Here is a 23,186-nt window from a genome sequence, read left to right as displayed (position 1 = left end):
CCTCCTCCTATATATAGTGGGGGTTTCGGGGTTGTTTTGCACACAGTTTTCCCTCTCCCTCGGCGCAGCCCTGCTCTTCTTTCTCGTCCTCTCTGCCGGTGCTTGGCGAAGCCCTGCCGGGAGACCTCGTCTCTCCATCGACACCACGTTGTCGTGCTGCCAGAGATCTTCCCAACCTCTCCCTCCTCCTTGCTGGATCAAGGTGCGGGAGACGTCACCGGGCTGCACGTGTGTTGAACGCGGAGGTGCCATGGTTCGGCACTAGATCGGAATCACACCGCGATCTGAATCGCCGCGAGTAAGACTCCATCAACTGCGTTCTAGCAACAATTCCGCTTAGTGATCTTCAAAGGTATGAAGATGCACTCACCCCCCTCTCGTTGCTGGTCTCTCCATAGGAAGATCTGAATATGCGTAGGAAAATTTTGAATTTATGCTACGTTACCCAACAGGTGTCCCCGTTTGGGACAGTTTAGTTTGGCCACGACGGTGGCAGGTGTCATGAGGATACAAGGCTACCCAGGGCAGGACTCCGGGGGAGGATGAATGCCGGTGGTACGATGGAAGAGTCACGGGTCAGACGAGTTTCGTTGGAGCAACACTGGTCCACCCGAATGGGATCACGAGGTCAGTGCTCCATGATGTGGGTAAAGTGTGCAACCTCTGCAGAGTGTCAAACCTATTCGGATAGCCGAGTCCACGGTACTGGACAGCCCGACCAGACCTCAGTAGATGGTCAACCATATCAGTGTTAGTAATGATGGAAGAACTCATCTTGTGTGGACATCAGAGGATATCAGGGATATGATATGTTAGTCACGAGATGGCTATATAGGTGACTACATGATTTGGAGGTGATTTGGATTCGTTCAGGTTGTATTACGAGTATGTCGAGGGTTGTGGAACAACCCAGAAGAGAGTAAGTTGACATACGGTAACAGTAAGTAATTTAAACACTTGTTGTGATATTTGCCATGCTAGTTAGGTAGATTACATGCTTGATCCATGATATGCTATTTTCCTGTTAATTCCATGCCATGTTTAGAATAATTCTTATATAGCATAGTGTTAGCTTTGTTATCTGCTTGTTTGGATGCTATGTATTTGGTTGTCTTGCGAGTACATTCAAAGTACTCACCTGGCCTTGCACGTGGCCAGTTGCAGGAGAAGACTCGTCGTGCTAGATTGTAACCCAGCCAGTCCTGCGAGTTATGGAGCCCAACCAGAGATGTCGTGGCCGTTGAATCAAGACCTCTGCTGCCATTTAGTTAGCTTTGGAGTTGTGTAATATTGTTGTAAGTAACAGTATTGTAATACTCCATTACATTAATAAAGCCATTTTTGTCTGGAATTGTTGTATCATGTCTTTGGCGTGCGTCCGGTCTTATCCTGGGGACGGGCGTGCGTCGACCCTCTATTGGGGTGCCACACACCCTGAGAGATACCTATAGAGCATCTTTATGATCACCCAGTTACGTTGTGACATTTGATACACACAAGGCATTCCTCCAGTGTGAGGGAGTTGCATGATCTCATGGTGCTAGGAACAGATACTTGACATGTAGAAAGCAATTGCAATAAATTAGTCATACTAACCTTAGGCATTCTCCTAATGATGTGAACCTGGTATCAAATGACAACTCATATCTATGGTTAGGAAACCTTAATCATCTTTGATCAACGAGCTAGTCGAGTAGAGGCTTACTAGGGACTTTGTGTTGTCTATGTATCCACACATGTATGTGAGTTTCCGGTCAATACAATTATAGCATGGATAATAAACGATTATCATGAACAAGGAAATATGACAATAACCAATTTATTATTGCGTCTAGGGCATATTTCCAACAATGATGTGCCCCTTCCCAAGATGCTCCAGTTAGTCTGGCGGTGCGGCGACCTCGAGTCTGGGCGAGAGGGGATAGGGGTTCCCTCTCCGGCAACTGTGATGCCTTGGTGATGTTGGGGACTGTTACTAGCGAGCTCTGGCTTGGTCCTGTTGCCGTGGTGCTCTCCTTCAGCCTGTGACTCTAGTGACGAATCCGTCCCTTGCATCACACTGATGTGCTTTGTGTTAGGAATGTGAGCGTCGTTTGCTTAGCTTCTTCACCTTGTATCTGTTGTCCGGGGTTGCATCCCCATTTTCTTCTTCTTCTTTTAGTTATGTTTGTTTGTAGTTGTTCGTTGTATCCTCACCGGTTGATGGCTTTGTTAATTGAAAGTCGTGTTAGGTCCAAGTCCTTCTCGGGCTTGGTAGAGCCTTTTCTCTAAAAGAAATGATAAGGCTGATGGATGTCAAAATGATTTTCCTTAATAAAAATTTACTAAGGGCGTCTATATGATACAACCAAGGTTTTTTGTCGATCCAAGGATGTTGACAAGGTATGGAAACTTTGAAAAAACTATCTATGAGCTGAAAGCAAACATCAAGTAGTTGGAATTTTTGTTCCGATGAAGTGGTCAAAGGGTTTGCTTCATCAAGAACCATGAAGAGGCTTGTGTCTACAAGAAAGTTAGTGAGAGTGCATAACATTTCCTATACTATATTTTGATGACATATTGTTAATGGGGAATAACGTAAAATTTGTTAACACGATAAAAGAGTCATTGAAAAATAGTGAAATACATGGGTGAAGCTGCGTATATACTGGGCATAAATCTTTATAAAAATATCAAGATGATTAGTAGCGCCGAGCCAGAGCACATACATTGACAAAGTACTAAGCTAATGCTTATTCGGGACCATCGTGCTTCTATCAAGAAGGCTATGTCATGCAAATTTCAATCTTTTGACACAACATCAGAGAGAACCACTTTGTCATTGGCACGGGCGGGGGTGAGTACTATTGAGTAATCTCACTGTCTTTTGCACGGTCCAAACGGTGTGAATTATGTGGCTCAAGCAATCATGTATAATGACCTTAGGCCTTTGGAAGCACAAGTGAAAGATCCACCAACACAAGGCAAACCTTCGGTAATTAGACATTACCATTTTTTGTTTTGTTCTAAGGATGCTGACATCGACATAAATTCCAATGTGGATGACGGTCCATATGTTCTAAAAGACGTACGGTTCTATTTACCATCATATTGCTTCTCTCATGCCACTCGATGATCAACTTCTAAGGTTTGCTAATGAGAAAAAGAAACATAGAAGCAGACCAACTTTTTATTTTTCGATATATATCACAAACCAATCCAACGATGCATGCTCATACGAGCATTTACCTTTTGTGAGGGTATCCTTTCTAATTATTATTTTTTGAGGGGAGGGTGCCCTTTTTGGAAGTATGCAAATTCCTGGCGAACGATCGCGAGCACAGATGGCAACTACGAACACTCAGGGTGGAGGTCTATGTGGTGGGGTGGCATTATACAGAAATGTCATGGCAGTTTGTCTAATTCACGGGAATTTTTTGGCAATTGTCATCGTGCGATCCAGATCGGAGTGCTCTAGGGGACGTTCGCTCGGACCTCACCCCCAGCAAACATTCGCAGATAGCTATACCGTTTTGAAAACAGATTTGCCGTCGGTGGCCAATTCTGGGGCTCCAAAACCGAGACGTGGCCCTGTGCTGTCCTTGGGTTCCCGAATTAAAAGCTGTCTCTACCGGGCCAGCCACCAACCGCGGCCCAACAATCTCAACAACCGGAGCCTAGCAAGCTTTCAACACGTTGGCCCGCTACGCTACTCTCGTCCTGTCCACCAACCGAAACTCACAGCTCCGAGCTCCGCCTCCGACTCCACCTCCGGCCACGGCGAGCAGTCACGCACCATGGCGCCAACAGTAGAGATCAGGAATCTCACCTTCACCTATCCGGGAATCGACGGCAAGCCGCCGCCCGGAGCACCGCCCCTCATCGAGGACGTCTGCTTCTCCCTCGAAGCCGGTCAGCGCTGCCTTCTCGTCGGCTCCAACGGTGCAGGTAGCTCTTGGCCCTCTGAAACCGCTCCTCTCTCCCTCGTCGGCTCGTCTCGTCTCTGTCGTCCTGTTTGCGGGCTTTGATTTGGGTGGGTGCGGCGGGCAGGTAAGACAACGATACTGAAGATACTAGGCGGGAAGCACATGGTGGATCCGAGCATGGTTCGGGTCCTGGGAAGGTCGGCCTTCCACGACACGGCGCTTACTTCCTCCGGTGACCTCTGCTACCTTGGCGGCGAGGTGGGCATATAATTTAAGAATTTCATTCCTCGTCCGTTCTGCAATTGTTTTCCTTTTTGAGGCTGCGTTGTGCAATTGAGAGGCTGGACATTGGTCAAGGCGTGCGCGAATTTTGCCGCTAACCATCTTCCGATGAATTTAATTTTGTAAATCCCCCCAAATGGGTGCAGTGGAGGCGGGATGTTGCCTTTGCTGGCTACCAGGTGAATATACAGATGGACATTTCTGCAGAGAAGATGCTATTTGGTGTCACTGGCGTTGATCCTCAGAGAAGAGATGAGCTTATCAAGGCAAGTTCACCCCAAAATCACCAATACAAATTTATCTGTAAATCACATTTCCCTGGGGAGCTTACTTGTCAAATTTAATGATACCATGTTAACAGAACTGAAGTTTGCTATTTGAGCTTCTTTGCTTTCATGCACCAATATTCTATACTGGTTACTTATTTGTCATCCCCTTTACCGGATTATGTGGAAATTGTTGTGTTCCATACACGAGGACTTGAAAAATTCTGTTGCTTGAACTAGTGCTTCTGCAACAATCAAATTGTATCCAGAAACCTCCCGTTTGTCACGGCCATACTTGCATATTCTGACCAGTTACAGCCAATGTCATATAAACTATTTTATCTAGCTGTATATTAAAGAACATCCCAAGTGCCTGACAGTTCAGTTAAAGCATTTGCCTTTGAGGTATTATACGACTGTTATCCTACAAAGATTGTAGTGTGTAATAGAGCTAATCATCACCAGTTCCCAGGCTCAGTAAACTAGACTCTGTCTTTGTAATGGTAAGGGTGTTCAGAAAAGGTTAAAACTCAAAATGTGAAACATAGGTGTACTTGCTTCTAGCGATTGGCTCACCGGTGTCACACATATAAATACACCATGCCTACAAAAATAATAAGCTAACCAGAACTTCACTCAAACAATAAATCCAATCCACCCGGTTGGGACTATGTGGGTCTGCCCCCGAACCTTATGTGATGGTATGCTGATATAAGAATACCTTTGAGCAGGAAAGCGTATGTGTGTTACGGTTCTCAGGAATATTAGTCTACCCATGTAAGACTGTTAAGAAAATTCATTGATCTATAAATTAGGAAGTAGGACATTGCATTTTGTATGTTTGCCGTATGATCTATAAATTAGGAGCTAGTAGGACATAATATTCTTACAACTCCAAGGGCACTCCTCAAACCTCCCCTATATGTCCGGGCGGACAGTCCGGACACAATAGGACCCTCCCAGCGGGCCTCCTGAACTTGCCCAGTAAGTCTGGATTGTCTGGACCTCACCAAATCAAGCCCATATATGGGGAGGAAATGGGGCTGTCCGGACATGTCCGCCATGTCAGCCCGGCCCACCCAAAGCACTTTCTCTCTTTCCTCTCCCTCCGTCCCCACTAATCATATGGATATGTCCAAACAATTTGGGGATAAATTGGGGGACACCGTTTGTGGGGAAGACAAATGGGGGAGAGGAGCAGACACGTGTCTGCGGAGAAATGGGGTGCCAAATTTGAGGTTTGCCCATGGAGATGCTCATTTCAATTATATAAGCAACTAGGACATAACATTTCCTTTGTTTGTCCTAACCATAAACCATTACCGTTACTCTCATGCCCTACATTATTAAACTTCCTATTATGTCATGTTGCAGATTTTGGATATTGACCTTACCTGGCGCATGCACAAGGCATCAGATGGTCAGAGGAGAAGAGTCCAGATTTGCATGGGACTTCTCAAGCCATTCAAGGTTTGTTTTGCCTTGCTTTTTCACCAAAAGGATCAATCAAGTTCTCAACTTTGTGTGCACACAGGAAGATTTTCATAATAAGAAAGTAAAAAATGCAATGCAGGTTCTTCTTCTTGATGAGATAACAGTTGATCTTGATGTGTTGGCAAGAGCAAATCTGTTGACATATCTAAAGAAGGAATGTGCGGAACAAGGTGCAACAATTATCTATGCCACACATATCTTCGATGGCCTGGATGATTGGCCAACTCACATTGTGGGTTCCCTCACTCATACTTCACAACATCATGGAATTCATGCAGGCTATTAACACATGTTGACGCCATTCAATTTCAGGTCTATGTTGCTCATGGGAAGTTGCAACTAGCGCTGCCATTAGAAAAGGTGAAAGAAATGAGCCAGTTATCGCTCATGGTAAGTAGCATCAATGTGAACAGAAATATGCTTTAATTAGGACATCAAGAATGTTCATCAGAATTTGGTCCATTTGCATTTCAGAGAACAGTAGAGCGCTGGCTGAGAAAAGAGAGGGACGAAGACAGGAGGAAGAGAAAGGAGCGGAAGGAGAAAGGCCTCCCGGCATTCGACAAGGTCATTGAGGGGAGCAGAGTAGTGAACAACGGGTGGGCAGCAGGAAGGCTCACTTCGACGATAGCCGGTGAAGAGAACTTTTCTCTCAGTTCAAACAGCGTTCTTCGGTAGTATCCCCGCACTGCACTTTTCTCTCAGTTCAAACAGTCCTATAACACCACGCTCGAGGGATTTTGGCGGTAACAGCAACGTTCTTGCACAAAAGGAAGAAAAGAAAATTCGAAAAATTATGCACACCTGCTGCATGTATACTACGATGTACTCTGAATCTATGGTACTTGGCGATTATTATTGTTTGATACTTTTTGTGCATATACTAGTATGTGTCTACTTTGGTCACTTGGCTTGCATACCTTGGCTAAAATTCAAAATATTCTCGGTGAAAATAGGAAAGGAAGGACTCTTAGAAAGGCCCAGTAGGGTTGGCTCATTCATTCTCCTTAATTTGCAGCCTAAGGGCATGTCCGACATGGACTCTCAAACAACCAGTAAGCGGATGCACTTTGTTGTTCGGGCCGAGCTATGTAGATGAACTTTGCCATCAAATGCAGTCCCACATCGGTCCGCTTGTTTGTTTCCTCGTCAACACAGTGCAGGAATCCGGACCACTGCCACGTAGGACTCTAACACCCTGGTTCACTTTTTTCCCTCTCCACCCTTGCTTTCATCCGCACCGTCCTCATCGAACAACGCCGTTGTACCTCTCTAGCCACCGTCCAGGCATCCCCGGACGCCCACACCCCCCATACACGCGCTTGCTCGCCTTGAACTACGTTGTCGTCCACCAAGATCCCTCCACAACCAGGTACCCTCTGCCCCTGTTGACGCCGTCCATTGGCGGATACCATGCCCAATAGGTGTTCGATCAAATGTCATTGAGCTTTTTTGTTGAACTTTTTATTGTTTTCTAAAGTAAGCACAATGACGGGTACTCAAAGATCACATGGATGAGTTATTGTGCAATGTGTCATTGGTCGTACTTGCGGACTTTGTAGGCATGAGACAAGGGGGCTCGACCTTTTGGCAAAACGGGCATGCTTTGTTTCATGAGAAAACGAACCACACACCCTACGACATCCATGCCATCATGAATGCAATGCAAAGTCGCTAACGTATCAATGATATACCATATCCAACTCCATCACAAAGTTTTGTGGTGCGATTGCACGAGTAGAGACAGTATGGCTATCGGGCTCATCAACGTAAGTTTTGCTTCTTGTTGCTCTACATGTTGGTTAATTCATCGATCCACACATTATTGCAGCTTGAAAATCATCATATTGTATACCCTAGATGCGGTGTCGTGTTGCACCACAGGAGCGAGTGCACGACACTTATGCTCATACATTGTTGTTTGATGAAACTAGAAGGAACTATGTGTGAGACGACATGTGTGAGTTCTGAATCCAGTATTGTTGAATTTGGAATTGGTGTTCGAAGAACTTGTTGAATATCCCGCAATCTCAGATGTAATAATTATATTAAATTATTTTTCTACTAGGGATATTTGCATGTTATTTATGAATGAATTATGTTGTTTTCTATAATTATTTTTGAGTGTTACCGAATTATAAAAAGCGGACATTTACGAGACAGGGATGAATGATCGGTTTCCTTATCAGTGTCCGCAAACTGATCCAGATCAGTCCACGGACAAATAGTGTGTACATCTTAAAGGTGTGCATTGGAGATGCCCTGAGGCTCTAGCTACTTAAACCAAACTATTGTCTCAAGAGGCAAATTGACATTTCGTGATGGCAGTCAGGATATCACCATATTTTCATTCGATCGATTCGGGCGTTCTCAAATGTGGTTCGGTGGGGTGTTCCTTTAGCGTAGCCGTCTTGAGACGGTGAGACCCAATAAGATCCTCTAGAATAGCTTTTACAGAACATCTAGCGTTAATATCCATATTCTGGAAGACCATTTTGTTCCGAGCGTCCCAGATTTTCCATAGTATGAGGAGGAGCATAAAAGGTCGAATCTAATGCGGCGTCGCTGATGACGAGTTGATGTATATATTTCTCGCCTCGGAAAAGAAGGAATTCCTTATTGATATGAGTAGTCTATCATCCCTAATAAGCCAGACCATCACAAGTCAGCAGCAAATTTCCCTCACATAGAGACTGTAAGGTTTATCGAACCAGGAGGACTCCTAGGATCAACAAGTAGGTGTATTCCACCCTGGCGCTAGCAGAAGACGTGGACCTGCACACACAACAAATAACTTTGCTCCCAACGAGTAGAGAGAGGTTGTCAATCTCTCCGGCCTTGTAGTTTGCAAAGGATCAAAACACAAGCGGGAAGGTAATAGTGATTGCAACGGAAAAGTAAATGAAAGCGGTAAATGATGGAGGTGTAAACAATAATGGTGATATGGACCGGAGTCACATGATGTTCACTAGGGATGTCTCTCTCCCAAAAGATGATAAACAACTATGCTAGGGTAAACAAATCACAGTTGGGCAATTGACAGAATTATGATCGCACCGCAATGCTAATTATGCTCCTTGATAGTTAGAGGTTCAATAGTAATGGGCAGTACGCCAAGATAAGTAGACCGTTTATTCATCAGCATCTACTTACTAATCATCCACCTTGAGGTATCTATCCAGAACACCTATCCGGTATTAAGTTGCGAGCCCCACCCAAAGTGTAAACTCAAAGTAACGGACAACTGCATTAACGAACTATGCATAAGGTAAACAATCCTTGCAACCGTGGTCACAAGCACCATTGTTTTCTCCCTGGTGGCAACAATCACACCCCCTAGTCTCATGTTTCTGTCACTTAAGCTAGACATCGAGGGGCCCGATCTACTACTTGGAGTTACGATCTACTACTTGGCCAAAGCAATAAAAAGCAACGGAGAACATGCATGAATCACTAAAGAACATAATATAAACGGATAATCAAATATATAACTCATAACAATCTGAACACAATCTCATAATCCATCGGATCCCAACAAACCGAGCATAGCAATAGAAAGAGAATTACATAGATGCCTTGATCATGTAGGGAAGCTCACAAGGACTAACCATTGAAGCACAAGATTGGAGAGAAGACATCACATAGCTACTGGTCATGGACTCATGGTCCAAGGAGGACTACTCACGGCACGTCCGGGAAGCGTCCATGGCGGTGGAGAAGCTCCCAGAGGTCAATCCTCCCTCTGACAGGGTGCCGGGAAGAGGTCTCCTGACGCTCCCGATCTTGGAAGCGTTGCGGCGGCAGAACGATGGAGAAATTCGCGAATCTAGAAAGTGTGTGAGGGTTTCCTCTCGGGACTCTAAATATAGGCCAAAGAAGGGCACCGGAGGAGGTGGAACCCACCCAGGCGACCTCCTGGCGCGGCCTAGGGCCTGACTGCGCCAGCAGGCCGCTTGGGAGGCCCCTGGCCCCCCTGTGGCCCTCCTTCGGTGATCCGGAAGCTTCTGTTTCGCTGATTTTTTATATATTTTTTCAGGATTTTTTCGGGCTTCGGAAAATTGGGTAAAAGCCCGTGCAAAAAAGACATCAGCAGACAGAAACTGGCACTGGGTGCAGTGAGTTAGTAGGTTAGCCCAAATATGTGTAAAATGATATAAAAGTGTAGCAAAACATATAACAATGTCACCCAAAAGATCATGGAACAAGCAGAAATTATAGATACGTTTGGGACGTATCAATCGCAGGCGGCACGCGGGAAGTGAAGAAGTCCTCAGTCGGGTGAGCTGTCGAGAGAATGCCAGCGGCGCGCCATATAGAGCGAGCTGCAGGGCAGGTGAAAAACAAGTGCAACCTGTCTTCGTGCGTGTTGTTACATCGGGGACAGATGGCTGAGCTTAGAATGTGCTTCTTTCGCAGATTCTTCTAGGTGTTGAGACGGTCCAGGAAGAATAGCCATCCAAAAATGATTACCTTCTTCTATACCCTAGAATCCCAAACCAGAGCAAGCATGGGATGGGATAACTGATCGTTAAGAGCCGCGTAGGCCCCGTGAGTGGTGAATGCAACACCATTGAGAAGTCTCCGCGTGTCCGGCTCGAATGAGGTAGTTTTTTTAGAAAAGGAGGGTTACCTCCGGCCTCTGCATCAACACGATGCATACGACCCCTTTATTAAAATAAACAAATGGATCTTGGTTCAACATAGTCTCCGACATAGCAGTATATAAGTAAAGGTAAAACAAAAAGGTGCCACAAACGGCAAAACAGGCCTAGATGCGTAACCATCTATCCTATTACTGGATCGCCATCCAAACCGGTTGAAGATATCCTGCGCCACCATCTCCCATCGGGTAGACCCAGTAACCAAAGGCTCCCTGGTTTCCGCAAGAGTGAGTAATGACCATGTACGGATCATTGCGCAGCTCTGTGAAGTACCTGCAAAAAATGTATATTTGTATGTGTGTCAATAACCACATCATTCCTGCAGTTCCATATAGCCCAAAGAAGTGCACAAACTCCAATACGAATGTGTCTAGCAATAATCATATCAACTCCATCTAGCCACGTTCCAAATAACATGTCAATGCTATCCGGAGGTACAATGTTGAAGGCTATACATACTGTCTGTCAAAGAACTCTCGCAAGTGGACATTGGAGAAAGAGGTGTGTAATGTTTTCTTTGTTATCACAAAAGCTACATCGAGTACTTCCCCCCAAATTACGTTTAGCCGAATTATCCTTAGTTAGGATCACCTTCTTGTGGACAAACCACATGAAGACCTTGATCCTTAAGGGTACCTTGACTCTCCAAATTTTAATGGATTTTGGGATAATAGTGGTGCCAATAAGATTTAGATACATCAATTTGACCGTAAATATTCCATTACCTGTAAGCTTCCAATGCACCCTCGTCACGCCCAAGATGCGACCCTATCCTCAATTTGGCACGAAGGCCTCGTCAGGGATAGAAGCGCATCTCGTCGTGTCGCAAGAATGGATATCGTTACAAGTACATGTACTAAAAAGAAGAGATAAATACAGAGTTGGCTTACACTCGCCACAAGCTACATCAGAGTCACTTCAGTACATTACATAATCATCAAGAGTAAGAGCAGGGTCCGACTACGAACGAAAACAAACGAGAAAAATAAGAACGACGTCCATCCTTGCTATCCCAGGCTGCCGGCCTGGAACCCATCCTAGATCGATGAAGAAGAAGAAGAAGAAGCAACTCCAAATGAACAATCAACGCGCTCGCGTCAAGTAACCTTTACCTGTACCTGCAACTGGTGTTGTAGTAATCTGTGAGGCACAGGGGACTCATCAATCTCATTTCCAAAGGTATCAAGACTAGCAAAGCTTAATGGGTGAGGTACGGTTAAGTGGTGAGGTTGCAGCAGCGGCTAAGCATATATTTGGTGGCTAACTTACGAGTACAAGAAATAAGAGGGGGAAGATCTACGCATAACGGACGTGATTTACTCATGATCAAAAGAACGACCCTGAACACCTACCTACGCCAGACATAACCCCACCGTGTCCTCGATCGGAGAAGGAACTCACGAAAGAGACAGTCACGGTTACGCACACAGTTGGCATATTTTAATTAATTAACTTCAAGTTATCTAGAACCAGTGTTAAACAAACTTTCCACGTTGCCACATAACCGCGGGCACGGCTTTCCGAAAGATTTAACCCTGCAGGGGTGCTCCAACTAGTCCATCACAAATTACCATAAGCCGCATAGAAATCCTCAACCACGAAGCTCGCGATCTCGTCGGATTCCCTAGTGGAAAACCTCAACTCCGAGATTACCCAAAGCATCACCGGAATCCCGATGCACAAGATATTTCGTCAAAGGTAAAACTATTCCAGCAAGGCCGCCCAACGTGTCGACGATCCCGATAGGAGTCGCGTACCTCGTTCTCAGGACACGGCGGATGAGCTAGACGTCGGGATCGCTAAACCTCCGGGTTTCCAGAGGGGCACCGGACATCGCTCAGGTGGGGCCAACACTCATGAGGAGCACTGGCCCGGGGGTTGATTAAATTATCCTCGGGGCCCGGGAAGTCCCTATGCAATTTCATTAGGTGATTAGGCAAATGTAGTACCAAAGTTGGGCCTTGCCAGACCAGCTTTAATCTAAAACGAATTATCAAGGGGGTCCCCATAACAACCCCGATCGTGTTAGGAGCGCTCATTTATGGAACATAACACCGGTAGCCGAAAACTAAGGGGGCAAAGGTGGAACAAAACACTAGGCTAGAAAGGCCGAGCCTTCCACCTTTTACGAAGTATATAGGTGCATTAAATTAAATAGCATTAATATGGTGATATAAGAAGGAACCCACGTTTCACATGGAAGCAACTTCACCTGCAACTAGCAACGCTAACACAAGGTTAAGCAAGCAGTAACATAGCCAATCAGTGGTTTGCTAGGTTGAACAGGATGAGGGTTTCATGGCATTGTTGAGAGGCTGATATTTAACATGTGGTAGGCAACGAGACATAATAGATAGCAACGGTAAAACTAGCATGGCAACGATAGTAATGGTATCTGGGGAAATGATCATCTTGCCTGAGATCCCTCTTGGAAGAAGAATGACTCCGTGAAGCAGTCGAACCGATGTAGTCGAACGGGTCCTCTCATCCGACACGCTTGGGGAACTATATCGAGACGTGGAAAGCCGGAACAAGCATCAACACACGATATTCACCACACGATGCACAACACATATGATGCATGGACATGCTGAATGCAAACAAGTCATGACAAGACAATTCCCGCAATCGAACACTACACATTAAGTGAAGTTCAATATGCAACGAGTTGCATATTGACGAAACTCCACGTTCATTTATTTAGTTCTATCCCGATTAAATACACGGCAATATTAAATGTGGTTAAACATGGCAAGAGGTGAAGCGTAAATAAACTACCTATCTAGGCATTTTAAATGAGGTCGGAAATGACATATAGCACCTCCGAGACGACCTCACATGTTACTTTACAATTCTGTCCAGTCTGAACTAATGCATATTTAATTAGTTGTTAAACAGCAAAAAAAATAGGTTCACGTGATTCTACGCGTCATTTCAAGCAATCTACACATAAAGAACATCTCCAACGGAGCTACGGTTCAAAAGATACAAGCACCGCAAGATATGATGGCATGAATGCAAAACGTGTGCAACGGCGGCTACGAACACTTCAACACATGCAACCAGCAAGAGAAAATGAAACTACACGAGATTCTAAACAAGTTTCATGTAGGACACGATCAAATCGGAGCTACGGTTTAACATCTACGAGCAAAACAAGAAAACACTACAATCTGCCAAAATCAGCCACATAGCATTTCCTACGCCCCACAACTACGGGCTACACAACTCCGATATGCTCAAGCAAGGCATGGCACGGAAGAGGGCAAGAAGCACTACTACGAACAACTAACAACAACTAGCATGGCAGCAAGGAACACTAGGGAAAGAAGTCACAAAATGGCTTCCCACACACTATTTCAGACTTAGTGAAAATTACACCTCATGAAAGTGCAGTTTTCGATCTGAAGCAATATTGACAGCAGCAAAACCTATATCTACAGGACTCCAAATGTCATGAAAATTTACAGCATGCTATAGAAACACAAGGGTTACAACTAACTCCATTGGACCAACCTCAAAAGAGCTACAGATCAAAAGATACAAGCAAGACAAGACAACAACAAAATATAACAGATTCCAGACTTAGAAATATTTCAGCTCATCTAAAACAGCACTATTTCTAGCAACTTGAGAGCAAGCAAAACACACCTAAACATGCATTTCTATTGCAACTAAAAATACCAGGGGCTAAACAAAACATCCAAGACCAACTCACTAGTTGACAACTAATTCAAACGAGGCACGGAATAAATCCTACGTATTAATCAAAAGGGCAACATAGCAAAATATCTCGCAAACTAACTTACTCGAAAGCTAAAACTAATTGCACAGAAAAATCCTTGGGATTTTTCTACCCCGGAAACATATAAAATATGTGGGGTTTGCAACACAAAATAATGCCACACAAAAATGCGATATAATCACCTATATACGGGAAAATAAACTACCGGCAAATCCTACATGCAAAAATACGAGTGACCGCTCTAAAATACACGGAAAAATAGTTCCCAAAACATAGGCATTTCTAATATGGCACTCGAGCAATCCGGACTTGCACGAAAAATAGATACGGTTCGAAACCTATTAGGACAGCACGCAAACCTAGGCATACGACACGCTAAATGACCTCAAATAATTATGCAAGTTGTGGAATCGTGTTCTACTCACGAAGCTACCCCAAAACCATATAAAATACGCCTCGATCCGACCAACGGTTAATAAACTACGGGCGTTTGAAAAACAAGCATTTTTTTTAAACTACTAAAAATCCAGAGGAATTATATCAAACTCTATGGGCCAAATCCCTCCTATCGGGCCTAACAAAGGCATGGGCGCAAAATAACTAACAGGCGCTGGGGCGAGGGAAAAGGAGCTGCTCACCTCGGGCCGGATCTGGCCTGGGCGCTGGAGCTGGGCCGAGGCCTGGTCGCTGGGCCGTGTGGGGAGCTGGGGACGACCCAGGTCGGCCAGTCAGGCGAGGCAGGCCGCCTGGGGCGAGCGGGGCGGTTCTGGGGCGAGCGGGGCGCAGCGCCTCGTCGTGCACCTCCTGCGGGACGAGGCCAGTAGGAACGGCGGTGCCCCAGCGATGCGGAGCTCCGGTGACGTCCCGCGAAGGGAACAGGCGTAGGGGATCTAGCACTCGGGCTCAGGAACTGCGAGCTGGTCAGTGGGAGAGGAAGCACCATCGCCAGAGCTCCTCGCGGTGGGTACAGGCAGCGGCTTCGGCGAACTTGGCCGGCGTGGCGAACACTCCGGCTGGTCGGAGCTCCGGCGGCCGGCGCGAGGACGGGGGGAGGCGAAGGGTCTCTGGATCGGGGCTCCTCCCCGATCTGGAGCTCGGGCAGCAGGGACGCGGATGCGGTGGCGGCTACGCTGGATGGGCTCGGGAGGGCCTGCATCGGGCTCGCGGGCCCGGCGGCTGGTGGGGGAGAGAGAGTGCTGCGTGGAGAGGAGGAGAGGTGGGGCGGCGCGGATCCGGAGGTGGGACTAGGGTTAGCTAGAGTAGGTAGGTTTTGGGGGTCTATTTATAGGAAATGGGGCTTGGTTTATCCAAATAGGGATCCGATTTCGACCACGGGTTCATGAACGGATGGCCACAGACGTGGGAATGGATACGTGACCGTGTAGAGGGGACATCCGGGGACGAGAGGGAGAACGGGCGGCGCGGCACGAATTTTAAAAAACACCGACAGACGTCCGACGAATAACCGGAGACGGTGCCGCTACGGTCGACCGTTCGGGTACCAGACGAACTCCGATCACGACGAGATTCGACAACCGGCCTGGCTATATTTAATCACGACCGCATGTCAAGTTTCACCCCGATCAGAGAAAGTTTTACGCACATTTTAAAAACAGGGTTTCGACGGTGCCGCGGGCGCGTGCGAGTGCGGTCAGGCTCGGAATGAACAACGACGAGAACCGGCAACTAACAACGGATGCAAGTTTTGAAAACGGGCGGCAACGGAGGATGATGCGCATGATGCGATGATGATGCGACAAAAGAAAAATAGACACACGATGAAAACGGAAAGAAAAGGGGAATCTTCCGGAACGTCGGCATCAGGCTGTCACAACTCTCCTACACTACAAGAGGATCTCGCCCCGAGATCAAAGAATGAAAGGGGGAGAGGATGAGAAAGAACAAGGTAAAATTTAGTCGCTTCTTGAAAAACGAGTGAAACCAACGATCCTTGAAGGTAGCAAGGAGATGAGGAATGACATGAGAAAGAAGCCAGAATTCACGGAAAATTTCGGCAGCACTTCGGTAGGAAAATGGGACAAAAAATACGATAAGAAGAGAGAATTAGACAATATTCACAACAAACAAGTAAATATAACAAGGGAACACCATGATCTTGATAGAACAACAAGGTTGACCCAAAAGAGCAACATCACAATGCCTCCGGAACAATAGAATAGGAACTAGCTCATACGGAAGAAGAGAATGACAACTACTAACTCCAATGAACTAGGCAAGCATCCTTGCAAGAAGAATTGGACGGAGTTGTTGGACAAACAACAACGAAAAGAACAAGATAGTAGTGGCTTATGGAAATCATCACAACATTTATGAGGTGACAACCAACCACTAAAAGAAACAAGGGTTGATTGGGAGAAACAAGATATGAACAATTTTACACCAAGAGGATGCATTGAGAACTTAGATTAAAGACAAGCACCATGATAGCAACAATACATAGGAAAGGCTTTAGGTGAAATCAAAACCAAGATAGCTCAAAGAAGACATCGTGGGTTGAAAATATCTCATGATCATAGAATCGATGGATTTAATTAACTCATTCTTGAAAGGAAATCTCTTTGAGGCTCCTACACTAACAAGAATGCTAAAATACCACCTCAAGGACAAAGGAAGAACAATTGCACATATAAATGCAAGAGAAAGGATACTTGAGGTTCCCCAACACGAATCTTGAAGAACACTTGAGAATGGATAGAAACCTTGATGAACCACCAAGAAGGACCTCCGTATACGAATGAATGATGCAAAGATATCAAGGTAGAAAAGAATAAGATTATGACCATACCAAGATTTAGATGAAGCCTCAAAAAAGATACTTAAGAAAACTTGGAACTCCGGAAAAAAAGATAAGCACACGAGAAAAGAATTGAAACCATTAGCCACACTGGAAGAAGAATTCCGATTACTATGAACAAGAATAAGAATTACGTTATGCTTATCCTTCATCAAGTTAAACTGATGACAAGCAACGGATTTAGCATACAACTTATTCTTCTAGAAATGATTGAGGAGAGAGATAAGCATCACTTGAGGCTTGATTGAAGGAAGCACCGGTAAGAATTCACAGTTGAATGGAAAACCAAGAATCAATGGAGAAACATGAGAACGCAGAGATCATGATCCACCTGAAAGAAAACTTTAACAAAGCACCGGAATAATTGAGAGACGAACGAAGAGAAAACAATTGAGAAGAATTGAGGATGAAACCTGAAAGCTGAGAACGAAGAAGTCTTCTAAAAATGATGGCCTTCGGAGGAACGAGAAATAAAACAACTCAGAAATGCACGGGATAGCAAGAAAGAGATTACTCATGATTGGAACAAATAAGATGATGGCACAAAGCTGAAATGATGAATCTGCAAGAGAATGGACCAAGATTGAGAGAAACACCCCTTCGGTCTTGAAAGAAGAGAATGATGAGAAGAACACCACCAAGAATTAATGAGACACTCCGGAATAAGAAGAATGCAAGGTTGAGCCAAATCTGAGAATTAATTAAATGGATCTCGAAGAAAGCATATGACTGATGAAATTCATACTTACGTCATAGTTGAAAGGAATTAATGATCTCCGGAAGATTACAAGAGCTATAACAGATCCTGGGAAAAACCTGTGGGTTATGGGCCCACTCGAAGAAACCACCGTTGAAAAGATTGCTAGAAAGAGGGATATTGCACCGGTACAATGAAAACTTGATGAGGTTGAGCACCTCGAAATAATTAAAAGAATTGAAAACGAGAAACTACTGAAATATCTTTAACACTCCGGATAGAAAGGAGAGGAATGAATAACAAGAAGGCTGATAAGAATTTCCAACATGGAAAGAATTACAAGGATGAATAGGATATAATGAACACGGACAACTGAATTAAATTCACCGGTAAGGATGACAAGAATGAACAAATATGACACGAATCTCCTAAGAATCTTCACAACGAATCACCGGATAGGACACGGAATAAAAGATAGCGGAAGCGTAACTGAATAAGAAGGCACTTGGATGAAATCCAAACACTGAAGAAAAGGGTGGGAGGGCGGGGAAAACAAAGACAACTTGGGCTAGATGAGATGAACTCCGGAATAAAATGAGAGAATGATCTTGCAAAAATTGGAGAGGATTGAATCCACTTGGAGAGGAACACACCGGTTGGAAAGAATTGATAAGACAATTGATTAAGCAAAAGGATTAGCATTCACATAAAAAAATATGAGAGCACCTCTTAGGAAAGATCTGAAATCACCATTTGACATCGAAGCAACTTGAATTACCAAATTCAACAAAACAAAGTGACGAGGCTTATGAAACAAGCCAGAACAAACTCATGAGAAAGATTTTGTCCGATATTTTCGTGCACAGGATCGCACGGGCTCGATTTTACAGTAGCCATCAAGTGCAAGGCAGTGCACCCGACATACGAAGCGTCCCCGAGTCGTAGCAAGCTACAAGGACTCTTTAAGACACAACGTGTACCGCTGTAAGTCGACCGTGAAAAAACGAATCCACTAGATGTCGAACTCCAACCTAACATCATGCATTTGTTGGAAGATTGTCCTATAAGCAACTACTTGAATTCCCACCTAAGAATTCCCGAAATATCTGGTCATGCAATCTGGTACACGGATACAAGGAGTAATATTCATACAACTCCTATACTAACCCGTCACTTGTATCACATCCGTCAACACACGACCAGAATCTCGGACCTTCATCTACAACAGACCCTCGTGATCACAACGATACAAAGTATGGCAGTACTCCCGAACAATCTGTACCAGTACTGGGGACATCGGGGTTATCTCGCCACTACTTGTATTGAAGCAATTACGAACATCCTTCGTTCTGAGATACTAAGAAATCTGAATGATAACGATGTGCTCAAGAATCCCCTGGAGCTCAACTCCCTAGAAGAAAATCAAGTCACACAGGAGGCACCAAGACAGAACCCCGTCACATCGGCATCATATAGATTTCAAAAATATCCGTGTGATCCTAATTTTTTTTGAGTGAGAAGAAGAGTAGAGAAAATTATTACGTCAAGATTCCTCACCAGAGCATAGAAGAGGAGAAAAAAGAATCCTACTCTCCGATATATAACTAGACTCAAAGTAGTTTTTCACTAGATTCGACTCGGCCAAGTTCGATCAATCAAGGGGGCTCCTAGGTCGGTACTGCTCTGATACCAACTTGTCACGCCCAAGATGCGACCCTATCCTCAATTTGGCATGAAGGCCTCGTTAGGGATAGAAGCGCATCTCGTTGTGTCGCAAGAATGGATATCGTTACAAGTACATGTACTGAAAAGAAGAGATAAATATAGAGTTGGCTTACACTCGCCACAAGCTACATCAGAGTCACTTCAGTACATTACATAATCATCAAGAGTAAGAGCAGGGTCCGACTACGGACGAAAACAAACGAGAAAAATAAGAACGACGTCCATCCTTGCTATCCCAGGCTGCCGGCCTGGAACCAATCCTAGATCGATGAAGAAGAAGAAGAAGAAGCAACTCCAAATGAACAATCAACGCGCTCGCGTCAAGTAACCTTTACCTGTACCTGCAACTAGTGTTGTAGTAATCTGTGAGCCACAGGGGACTCAGCAATCTCATTTCCAAAGGTATCAAGACTACCAAAGCTTAATGGGTGAGGTATGGTTAAGTGGTGAGGTTGCAGCAGCGGCTACACATATATTTGGTGGCTAACTTACGAGTACAAGAAATAAGAGGGGGAAGATCTACACATAATGGACGTGATCTACTCATGATCAAAAGAATGACCCTGAACACCTACCTACGCCAGACATAACCCCACCGTGTCCTCGATCGGAGAAGGAACTCACGAAAGAGACAGTCACGGTTACGCACACAGTTGGCATATTTTAATTAATTAACTTCAAGTTATCTAGAACCAGTGTTAAACAAACTTTCCACGTTGCCACATAACCGTGGGCATGGCTTTCCGAAAGATTTAACCCTGCATGGGTGCTCCAACTAGTCCATCACAAATTACCACAAGCCGCATAGAAATCCTCAACCACGAAGCTCTCGATCTCGTCGGATTCCCTAGTGGAAAACCTCAAGTCTGAGATTACCCAAAGCATCACCGGAATCCCGATGCACAAGATATTTCGTCAAAGGTAAAACTATTCCAGCAAGGCCGCCCGACGTGTCGACGATCCCGATAGGAGTCGCGTACCTCGTTCTCAGGACACGGCAGATGAGCTAGACGTCGGGATCGTAAACCTTAGGGTGACCAGAGGGGCGCCGGACATCGCTCAGGTGGGGCCAACACTTATTAGGAGCACTACCCCGGGGGTTGATTAAATTATCCTCGGGGCCCGGGAAGTCCCTATGCAATTTCATTAGGTGATTAGGCAAATGTAGTACCAAAGTTGGGCCTTGCCAGACCAGCTTTAATCTAAAACGAGTTATCAAGGGGGTCCCGATAACAACCCCGATCGTGTTAGGAGCGCTCATTTATGGAACATAACACCGGTAGCCGAAAACTAAGGGGGCAAAGGTGGAACAAAACACCAGGCTAGAAAGGCCGAGCCTTCCACCTTTTACCAAGTATATAGGTGCATTAAATTAAATAGCATTAATATGGTGATATAAGAAGGAACCCATGTTTCACATGGAAGCAACTGCACCTGCAACTAGCAACGCTAACACAAGGTTAAGCAAGCAGTAACATAGCCAATCAGTGATTTGCTAGGTTGAACAGGTTGAGGGTTTCATGGCATTGTTGAGAGGCTGATATTTAACATGTGGTAGGCAACGAGACATAAACGATAGCAACGGTAAAACTAGCATGGCAATGATAGTAATGGTATCTGGGGAAATGATCATCTTGCCTGAGATCCCGCTTGGAAGAAGAATGACTCCGTCAAGCAGTCGAACCGATGTAGTCGAACGGGTCCTCACATCCGACACGCTTGCGGAACTCTATCGATACGGGGAAAGCCGGAACAAGCATCAACACACGATATTCACCACACGATGCACAACACATATGATGCATGGACAGGCTGAATGCAAACAAGTCACGGCAAGACAATTCCCGCAATCAAACACTACACATTAAGTGAAGTTCAATATGCAACGAGTTGCATATTGACGAAACTCCACGTTCATTTATTTAGTTATATCTCGATTAAATACACGGCAATATTAAATGTGGTTAAACATGGCAAGAGGTGAAGCGTAAATAAACTACCTATCTAGGCATTTTAAATAAGGTCGGAAATGACATATAGCACCTCCGAGACGACCTCGCATGTTACTTTACAATTTTGTCCAGATCTGAACAAATGCATTTAATTAGTTGTTAAACAGCGAAAAAAATAGGTTCACGTGATTCTACGCGTCATTTCAAGCAATCTACACATAAAGAACATCTCCAACGGAGCTACGGTTCAAAAGATACAACCACCGCAAGATATGATGGCATGAATGCAAAACGTGTGCAACGGCGGTACGAACAATTCAACACATGCAACCAGCAAGAGAAGATGAAACTACACGAGATTCTAAGCAAGTTTCATGTAGGACACGATCAAATCGGAGCTACGGTTTAACATCTACGAGCAAAACAAGAAAACACTACAATCTGCGAAAATCAGCCACATAGCATTTTCTACGCCCCACAACTACGGGCTACACAACTCCGATATGCTCAAGCAAGGCATGGCACGGAAGAGGGCAAGAAGCACTACTACGAACAACTAACAACAACTAGCATGGCAGCAAGGAACACTAGGGAAAGAAGTCACAAAATGGCTTCCCACACACTATTTCAGACTTAGTGAAAATTACACCTCATGAAAGTGCAGTTTTCGATCTGAAGCAATATTGACAGCAGCAAAACCTATAGCTACATGACTCCAAATGGCATGAAAATTTACAGCATGCTAGAGAAACACAAGGGGTACAACTAACTCCATTGGACCAACCTAAAAAGAGCTATAGATCAAAAGATACAAGCAAGACAAGACAACAACAAAATATAACAGATTCCAGACTTAGAAATATTTCAGCTCATCTAAAACAGCACTATTTCTAGCAACTTGAGAGCAAGCAAAACACACCGAAACATGCATTTCTATTGCAACTAAAAATACCAGGGGCTAAACAAAACATCCAAGACCAACTCACTAGTTGACAACTAATTCAAACGAGGCACGGAATAAATCCTATGTATTAATCAAAAGGGCAACATAGCAAAATATCTCGCGAACTAACTTACTCGAAAGCTAAAACTAATTGCACAGAAAAATCCATGGGATTTTTCTACCCCGGAAACATATAAAAATTTGTGGGGTTTGCAACACAAAATAATGCCACACAAAAATGCGATATAATCACCTATATACGGGAAAATAAACTACCGGCAAATCCTACACGCAAAAATACGAGTGACCGCTCTAAAATACACGGAAAAATAGTTCCCAAAACATAGGCATTTCTAATACGACACTCGAGCAATCCGGACTTGCACGAAAAATAGATACGTTTCGAAACCTATTAGGACAGCACGCAAACCTAGGCATACGACACGCTAAATGACCTCAACTAATTATGCAAGTTGCGGAATCGTGTTCTACTCGCGAAGCTACCCCAAAACAATATAAAATACGCCTCGATCCGACCAACGGTTAATAAACTACGGGCGTTTGAAAAACAAGCATTTTTTTTAAACTACTAAAAATCCAGAGGAATTATATCAAACTCTATGGGCCAAATCCCTCCTATCGGGCCTAACAAAGGCATGGGCGCAAAATAACTAACAGGCGCTGGGGCGAGGGAAAAGGAG

The 23,186-nt window shown here is 44.7% G+C and overlaps 1 protein-coding gene across 1 annotated transcript; it reads left to right on the top strand.

The window, feature by feature from the left end:
* Positions 1–3,633: 3,633 nt before the first annotated feature.
* On the top strand, positions 3,634–6,853 carry LOC123448788 (ABC transporter I family member 20). Its single transcript, XM_045125796.1, has 7 exons — positions 3,634–3,927; positions 4,030–4,163; positions 4,334–4,453; positions 5,828–5,923; positions 6,027–6,179; positions 6,260–6,337; positions 6,422–6,853. Exons 1-7 carry the CDS (start codon positions 3,777–3,779, stop codon positions 6,623–6,625), a joined length of 936 nt encoding a protein of 311 aa, XP_044981731.1. The 5' UTR covers positions 3,634–3,776; the 3' UTR covers positions 6,626–6,853.
* The last annotated feature ends 16,333 nt before the right edge of the window (positions 6,854–23,186 follow it).

This window comes from Hordeum vulgare, chromosome 4H, assembly GCF_904849725.1.
Source record: "Hordeum vulgare subsp. vulgare chromosome 4H, MorexV3_pseudomolecules_assembly, whole genome shotgun sequence".
NCBI classification, from domain to species: domain Eukaryota; kingdom Viridiplantae; phylum Streptophyta; class Magnoliopsida; order Poales; family Poaceae; genus Hordeum; species Hordeum vulgare.
This window is presented reverse-complemented; position numbering and strand designations above follow the sequence as displayed.